Source organism: Condylura cristata, unplaced genomic scaffold, assembly GCF_000260355.1.
Source record: "Condylura cristata isolate star-nosed mole 26May11 unplaced genomic scaffold, ConCri1.0 scaffold00026, whole genome shotgun sequence".
In the NCBI taxonomy this organism is placed as follows: Eukaryota; Metazoa; Chordata; class Mammalia; order Eulipotyphla; family Talpidae; genus Condylura; species Condylura cristata.
In genome coordinates this window covers 8,232,094-8,241,193 of record NW_004567127.1, presented here as the reverse complement: position 1 = coordinate 8,241,193, position 9,100 = coordinate 8,232,094, and the positions used below count along the sequence as shown (strand labels likewise).

General features: G+C 42.5%; 1 protein-coding gene across 1 annotated transcript in view; it reads right to left on the bottom strand.

Moving 5' to 3' along the window:
- The window catches only part of KCNA3 (potassium channel, voltage gated shaker related subfamily A, member 3), an 18,926-nt gene extending 9,832 nt beyond the window's left edge, over nucleotides 1-9,094 (bottom strand). The window contains exons 1-2 of the mRNA XM_004689662.2: nucleotides 6,054-9,094; nucleotides 2,781-2,906 (exon numbers count right to left, since the gene is read on the bottom strand). Of these exons, the coding sequence (XP_004689719.1) occupies nucleotides 7,646-8,965 (1,320 nt within the window). The 5' untranslated portion in view covers nucleotides 8,966-9,094 and the 3' untranslated portion in view covers nucleotides 2,781-2,906; nucleotides 6,054-7,645. The remainder of the gene's footprint in view (nucleotides 1-2,780; nucleotides 2,907-6,053) is intronic.
- Nucleotides 9,095-9,100: the final 6 nt, after the last annotated feature.

Here is a 9,100-nt window from a genome sequence, read left to right as displayed (position 1 = left end):
CTCTCCTGGCCCGCCCTCTGCTCCCCTCAGCAGTGTACTTCGTCGATCTGCCTGTTCTGCTCCCCACTCTGTCTCTGGTGAATCCTCTCACCCCCGCACCTCTGACCTGTACCCCAGTTCTATACGCATAAATAAATAAATTTAAAAAAAATCACTGGTCCTTTGCTTATAATTGGCAGAAAAATAATGGTGTTTCCTATAATCAATGGTACTCCAAATTTGATGACACTTTATCTAATAGGGGAATTTATGAAACCAGAGTCCTGACAGTAAGTATTAAAGTCAAAACAAAATTAAAGAGGTAGTGGGGGAGGGGCAGACGAGGACACATTTGCAAATATCCCATAGCCTAAGGTGGGAAGGGAGTCTACCCTGCGCTGGACAAAGCAGAATACGAGGTGATACAAATCTGCCTTTTAAGCAGATACAGTATCTGCCAGTGCAGATACAGCTGTGGTGCTCTGGTAAGGCTGTGTGGCAATGCCCTAAGAGCAAGGAAAAGGCCTTAGATGTAGCAAGCAGGGGCAGGTGATGTACTCAGAGCTGAGTCTCAGATCATCCTGGCTACCAGGTAGAGAACGAGTCACGCTGGTCACGAGAATTCTAGGAAGGTGAGTTGGGAGACCTTCCCCCCCTCACCCAGGAGAGGATGATGGCGTGGACTCCAGTGGTGGCAGCCACCTTGTAGGAAAGTGGATTCTCATTGGCCATAATTAGGAGGGGAAGTAACTTGGTTGGGTGTCGACTGAATGTACTTCTGCTGTGGCGCCTCTCTTGCTCATAGGTAAAGATATATGAGGTGATACAAATCTGCCTTTTAAGCAAGAGTGTAAACAATAAAAACGACTTGTAGAAGTTTATATTGTACATATGAATGAAAAATGGTATTTCCGAAATTCCCTAACTCTCAGAAAGAGAATGATTTGTTCAGATTTATAGACAGAAAGTCAATCTATCTTAGCACAGAAAACAAGCTGTGAAAGGTCAAGTGTGTGTGCACACATGTGCAGGCAAATATACCCTCGTGTATTTGTGTGCGTAATAAATCACCCCCACTGACTTTTTTTCCAAATTAAATCATGTTCTCATTTAAGGAGAATGTTTCCATGTAAACAAACAAGAACCTTAGCACTCAGAGAGAATTTCCATAAAGAACATATTTTAAAGGAGTTTAAAATAAACTGAATGAAAGCCAGGTGGAATAGCAGTGCTGACTGCATATAATTCAAAGGGCAATGCTAATTTTCATTCTAAAATGTTCAGGCTCCATATTAAAAAAAATTAAAAGTGTAAACAATAAATGCTGTCAAAGACGTGGAGATAAAGGAATTTTCTTGTACTGCTGGTGGGAATGCAATCTGGTCCAGTCACTGTGGAAAGCTGTGTGGAGGTATCCTCAAAACACTAAAAATGGATCTACCCAATGCCCCACTATTAGGAATTTACCTACAGGACACAAAACACTAACTCAAAAGGCAACCTGCACTCCTATGTTTACTGAAGCACTAGCTTTTTAAAATAGCCAAGATATGGAAACAACCTAAATGTCCCAAAACAATGAATCAAAACGTTGTTATACATATGCAATGGAATACTACTCGGCAGTCAAAAAGACAAATTCATACCATACCATATATGGCAACATGGGTGGAGCTGAAAGAGATGATGCTAAACAAAATAAGCCAGAAGGAAAAAGATTAATATTGGATGGTTTCACTTATATGCAGAATATAGAGAAACTTAGTAAAAGTTTCATAGCAAGAAAAACACAAAACTTGCAAGCTGACCACAGATCTTAGGTATGGGGGTAAGGGCTGTAACAGGGGAGGGAAGAGCACAAGGGATTTGGTTCGTGAGCTACCAGGTTGGCCGTAACAGGGGAGGGAAGAGCACAAGGGATTTGGTTCATGAGCTACCAGGTTCATGGTGGCTGTGGTGGTGGGAGGACTGTTTGGACTATACCTAGGGGAGACAACAAGTACTGTACAAACATTAACAACAAGGTAAGAAAAGATGTATCGGGACTCCCAGTAGGATGCTAAAGAGCCTTGTGCATCGCTGGTCGGGGTGAAGGTGATCTGGGGGCTCACTGCAAGAGAAATAGGCTGTCTCCTTCCTCCTAGAATGTTGGCAACACACTCCCAGAGTTTGCAGGGTCAGAGCCTGGTAGCCATGGTAGAGCATGGTTTCTTCACAACATTCTTCATGCGGGATGAGACATCATCTTTTGCTTACTTAAATGTTACCTTATTGACAACCTTCTTGTAACTGATGCAAATTTTGAACATACGAGGATGTACATACAGAGGAAAAATGAAGGAAAAAGGAGGGAAAGTCTGAGAGTGTTACTTTGTAGAATGCCTTTCTTCAGAATTGTAAAGGTAAAATTAGTTTACTGCATCCTTGAAAACAAGTTTCTAACTTGTCTAAGTCATTTAAATTGTGTTTCAGGGTGAGGCTGGGATAGGAATTAAGCTACTCACCTCCTCTCCTGCACTGGCCATTTCCTGGCAGAAGTTAGGGGCTGAGTCATACAGGCAGAGGGGCTCTCTCTGCCCCTCTGATCCTCTGATCTGCCTTCTCTCCTAGGCTATCAACCACTCCCTGCACGTTGTAAAAAACAATTTCACTAATTTATACACTGAATTGCCAAGGAAGTTGGTAGTACAAGAGCAATAGTTTTGTCCTTAGTTAAAAAGGCCAAATACGACACATCAAGAGAAAAACACACCAGAAGATGCCATTTGAAATGTTTTTGTCCCCGTTCTCATGCCGCTCACCTCTTTCTCACAGTGTTTCCATAAGTCTTCAGACTAGGGCACTTTGCTTCTTTGGATTTCTTAGTGGGAGGGGTTATCACTTCACAGTGCAGAGGCGGGAAGGGCTTGGGACTGCTGTAGAGAACACTGCAAGTTTAAATGTGTAGAAGTCGGTAAACTATAGCTATAGTTGTTCAGGGAGCAGATTATCATTATATATTAGAAATAAATATTAAACTTACATGCAATCAGTGAAGCAATTACTTGGCTGTGTCAAAGAGGTAAATAGCAAGTTTTATACAAACTATCCCTGAAAGCTGCTTTATACAGTGCATTTGGAATCTCAATCCCAGAATGTTAGTTCAAAATTTAGAAATACGGATGTTAGATTTCCTCTTCTGTGTAGCTGTTTGTGATGATTTGCCGTGGTTGGTGGGCATTTAAATCTGGTGTACTACCAGTTTAAAATACCACAAAATATACAACGATGACACTTCAATGACTTTAATCTCTGGGCCCACCAGCTCTAGGGGACATACATTTTTCCCTGGGTGCTGGTGGGTGTATCTGAGTCCAGTCTCACCTGCTCAATGTGCACCCTTCAACACCTAAGATGAGATGCAGCTGAGTTCAACAATATCGTCTTTAGTCTGGCAGAGCTAACTGGCACATGTAAATCACTGACATCTTGCTCTCATTTCAAATCATCATGCGTTTTCATCTTCTAAATGAGGATGAGCTTAAAGAAGGGGCTACAGCTATCATAGAGGACGAAAACTAGAGCCAAATGTTTTCTGCAACACAGATTATGGATTCTGAGTGGCTGAGTCAGGCCATAATGCCACAAATTTCAATGATCTGGCAATATTCTTCTGTTTTCAATTCTGTTCAAGGTAATTTCTCCCTTTTTTATAAGGGAGAGAAAATATGTTTATACTCTTTCTGGACTGGTTCTTCAGTAACCTAAGCACAGTATGGGCTGATGAAAAAAAAAACAATTTACATAACAATTACAATACAGAAGTATTGTAGATTAAGGAATAAAAATGGGAAAGTAATTTTAAAAAACAAAAATATCCACTGTTCTGGCAGGTATTACTACCAAGACTGTTTATACTTTCTGCCTATAATATCAAATCCAGAAAATCAGTCATACAAGAAAATAATCTATTGCTAGAAAAGTCAATCTTTTTATCTGATTTAAATAACTAACATATGAACCATATGGTTAAAAATAGCTGATGATTAGAAAAAAGGTTAATTCTCAGCATACTGAGTTAAATAGGTTTTTGGAGATATGTTCAAATCTCCAAAATAATTAATTCATTAATTAGTAACAGGGGATAAAGCCAAACCTGAATGCCTAAGAAATTAATTTTCTTAATCTCTTTCAAGTCATCTAATAAAAGGAAAATGTTTTCGAGGGGCCAGGATGACCTAGCTTTACCTCAAAGCATGCTGCATCTCTTATTTAGCTGTTGAAATCACTTAGTCTTAAACATGTATTTTTTTTTTGCCCTCCTACATTGAGATTCATAGCACTTACCTTGCAGAGTTGAGAAATCTCTAGGACATGGCTGACCCTTGAAATGGTAATAATTATTGTTTTTGTAGAAAGTAAAAAGGAAGACAATGATTACTCATGTATTTCATATCATTCACAAAGCTCATGCTACTTATATAATGCCTGTAATGATCACAATTATGTGACTTCTTAGTAAAATCTCTGCTGTAATATACCTTTATTAACATTTTAATATTCATTTAATATAACAACTCTATGAGCTACTATTTATTATCCTCATTTTACCAACAAGGCAGCTAAAGCACAGAGAGGTTAAGAAACTTGCTCAAGGTCATCCAGCAAAGCCAGGATTCAAACCCTGGCAATGTGATGGTAGAGTTTTGCTTTATAGCTCATCATTTAACATCTGAAAATACCACGAATATAGGATAACAGCCATTTTCACATCAAATACGTATTAACCTAGACAAAACACTACACTCTGTGCCAGACATAAAAACCCAAAACTCTGTCAAGACACAAACCTATAACCTTTAAGGAGCTTACAATATGGCGACTAGAAGCAATGAGCCTACTTCCAAGTTATGACTCAGAAGCCATGTTTCTCTGGATTAAAAAAAAAAATCTCCGTTATTGTTATTTAGTAAGTATACAATCCCAAGAATTATGGCAGCACCATGATTTACTTAGAGAAAGAATCAGGGTTTCTACCTCTTTTGAAGAAATGTCAGACTGTTCTTGCACTTTATTCATCTTTACGTTAAGGTCTTTTAAGAACCGATATAAAAAATCATTCTTATGTAATTATAGTGTTTCTATCATATTACCACCAAAATGGGTCATAAAAACAATTTCTGGCTATTAGGAAAACTAACACTTTGGTCAAATGTGGATCAGTGTTAAAGGTAACTCAAACAAGTAGCAAAGGAAATGAGATCACAATGTATTATAAACAGTATCAGAGCATAAAGCACTAAACGTAGAGACCTCATAATGTGATAAGCCAATGTAACCTCAATAAAAATGACTCTATATAAAGGAGTCCTATGTCCAAGCACATAAATAAGAACAATGACCCAACAGCTAGGCATTCATAGATTTCCTGTCTCTATTTTTTGTCTTTTCCTTCCATTTCCAACCTTGTAGTCTCAAACACTATTTTCACTCTAAATTCACAAATAGTAAACTAGTCTTCTGGGTACCTGAAAACATTTTATGAGCTTTAAAAATAATTATTCTCATGCACTCTAGAGTAAAATAGGTATATCTTAGCAAAACAAAAAGCATTCATGGGTAATGTGTACTGTATAATTAATATAATGTACAGAAAATAAAATGATTATGCTGACATAGTCCCCTTCTCTCCATCTTAACCATCTTTCATTGCAAAGGATGTACCATGGCACGCCACCAAACAATTATAAAAATTAAAATGGGACCAATAATCTAATAGCAGTAGGTTCTACTTTTTTATTCTTTCTAAGGAGGAAACAGGTTCAGAAGCCAAGTGGGTCAGTAAAACAAATGGAATCGCTTTCAGCTCCATTTGGGTGAAGCTTACTCTGCAGAGGAATGACTTTGTTTTTTACCCTTCTGCAAGAAACAATGGAAACCATAGGACAGACAGCAACATGGAAATCAAATGGAAAATGTGTTATAAGTGATCTAAAACTACAGGTCTTGCAGTGTCTGTCACCATGGGGGTACAAATGGCATTTCCCTGCTCCCTTCACAAAGAGGGGGTATCTTAGCAGCCACACAATGCTCACCTGATTCTGTTTGTCTTCTGGCAACCCCTGCCATAGGGCTGAAGTGTGCAGGTATTTCCCCAAGAATTGGTTCCTTCCCGTCCCTCCTTTTTATTGATTGTCTGCAATTCCCTCAGTTAAAAACGTGCATCCTGTATATTTTTCAAGTTTATTTAGCTTTTCAAGTGCTGTGATGGTGGCAGTGCTGTGGTGAGACTTGGATTTCTTTTAAAAAGGAAGCCTGAAGATCTCAGGTACACTGGTGGGCTTTCTCATTTGGTTATGCACACCACACAGTCATGAAACTTCAGTTGTTGGTTTGAAACTTCTTGGAGAAAGAAAAAAGTAGAGAAGCATCTTTTAAAATATTGCCTGATTACTGGCATTGAATTCAAATCATACCTGGTTGTGGTGTATAGCTAACATTCCAAAGACGGTATTTTCCTTCTCGACTCAGTCATTATGGGATGAGATTAATGATCTTTTGTAGTTAAAAAAAAAAAAAAAGACGTTTTGTGATTCATTTCACCACCTTGGATTCTCAGACTTAACTTTATTTGTGCGGTTTATTCAAACAGTGATTCTCCTTATGAAATCATGTAAGTCAGAACCATCTGGAAAGGTTACTGTGGAAACGGCAGGGGCCAGGGGGCGGGGCTAGAGAGCAGGAGATGCCATGACAACCTTTTTCGGGTTTCCCAGGAAACACGGGTTGCTATGGGAACTGCATCAGTCAGGTCCGAATTAGTAACTTCCGCTGGAAGGAGTGTCTGCCACTTTAATCTTCTTATGATGCTGCAGAAGCTTATCTCTCAGATGTATTAGTAATTTTTGTTTGCTTGCTTCTCTCAGCAGCACTGGAAACATCTGTTTCTAGACTTTGAGAGATGTTGGCTGGAACACACACACAGAACTTTGCAGGAATCTGTTAGTCGGATACTTTCAAAATGTTTAACAAGCCCCAAAGGGTTAAACTAATTAGTCATTTCTGACGGAACACTCTGAGCATTTCCCTTTGCTCAAAGTTGGAGAGAGCCTTAACATTTGGGGAAGGGGGTTCCCAAATAGAAATTCTATCCAAAACCAAATAAACTTAAGATGGTTCTACAAGTCATTGTTCCAGTGAGACTTTGCATCCACATATCCACAGTGTAGGCAACAAAACTAAACACTCAATGAGCTGAAGGGTCCATCACACTGAAGCATTAAGCATGTGCCTGCTTTACTCAGTAAAGAAACTGCTGCCGTTGCTTTTGAGGTGAAACGGTTACTCTAACTGTTCTTTAGCTTCATTTCCTCCCAGGATGTACCCAGTTTTGTGTTTTTTTTTTAAATAGGGGGTGTACTAGAAGTCAAGTTTTAAGTAAGCTTTTTGTTTGCAAGATTAAGAGAGAGGGAGAAAAAAAAAGGAGAGCTGAGAGAATGCAGCCCGTTTGCAAAACAGACACCTGTTTCAGTATGAAGCAGTCGGGAGAGGGCAAATGAAGTGTGTTCTGCACTTCTTCCTGTCCTTTCCTGGATGAATGGTCTGGAAATGTATAAAGCAAGGGCGTACACAGACCAAGGGGCACGTTCCACAAATACTGAGCACAGCATGTCACTTGGACCAGAGATTAAACGTCAGTGAATATCTTTTTGATGTTGACACAGGCGTTGGGATTATTGTTCGTGGTGCAGGGGGCAGTGGAATTGCCCGTTTTGAAAGGGGTCTGGGGGAAAGTGCTATGGTTCATACCTCCTTCTTCGATCACCATATACTCAGACTTACTCAGCGTGGAGTTACTCCTCGCCTTTCCGAGCTCTTCCGCAGAAGCGGAGAGGTGTTGGCAACTCCCCACATGCAGGTACTGGGCTTGTTCTTCCCCTTCTGTCTCCCGGTGGTAGAAGTAATTGAAGTTGGAAACAATCACAGGGACTGGCAAAGCGATGGTCAAAACACCGGCGATGGCACAGAGTGACCCCACAATCTTGCCCCCTATGGTCACTGGGTGCATATCACCGTACCCTACGGTCGTCATGGTTACCACTGCCCACCAGAAGGCATCCGGGATACTGCTAAAACCCGAGGCGGGGTCGTCTGCTTCAGCAAAGTAGACGGCGCTGGAGAAGAGGATGACCCCGATGAAGAGGAAGAAAATGAGCAGCCCCAACTCCCGCATGGACGCCTTCAGCGTCTGCCCCAGGATCTGCAGCCCCTTGGAATGGCGGGAGAGCTTGAAGATGCGGAAGACCCTCACCAGGCGGATGACCCTCAGGATGGCGAGGGACATGGCTTGCTGTCCATTGCCCTGCCGCTCGGCCAGCTCGGTGCCCAGCGTGATGAAATAAGGGATGATGGCCACGATGTCTATCAGGTTCATGATGTTTCGCGAGAAGGTGGCTTTGCTAGGACAAGCGAAGAACCGCACCAGCAGCTCAAAGGAGAACCAGATGATGCACAGGGTCTCCACCACAAAGAAGGGGTCCGAGAAGCTGGAGGCTCCCGTGGGGGACCCCGACGTGCTGTTGCTGGCCGCCTCGGGCAGGTCCTGCGACGTCGAGGCTGGGTACTCCTTCTCGTCGCGGAACTCGGGCAGCGTCTCCAGGCAGAAGATGACGATGGAGATGAGGATGACCACCACCGACACGATGGCGATGCCCCGGGCCGGCCCCGAGCTCTCGGGGTACTCGAACAGCAGCCACACCTGGCGCTGGAAGTCGCGGCGGGGCAGCGGCCGCTCCTCCTCGCGCAGGAAGCCCTCGTCCTCCCGGAATTTCTCCATGGCCTCCTCGCCCAGCTGGTAGAAGCGGATCTCCTCCGAGAAGATGTCGATGGGCACGTTGACCGGCCGGCGGATGCGGCCCCCGGACTGGTAGTAGTAGAGGATGGCGTCGAAGCTGGGCCGGTTGCGGTCGAAGAAGTACTCGTTGCGGAGCGGGTCGAAGTACCGCATGCGCCGCTTGGGGTCGCCCAGCAGCGTCTCGGGGAACTGGCAGAGGGTCTTGAGCTGCGTCTCGAAGCGCAGCCCCGAGATGTTGATGACCACGCGCTCCCCGCAGCAGTCCTGCTCTCCCGCGGCGGGCAGCGA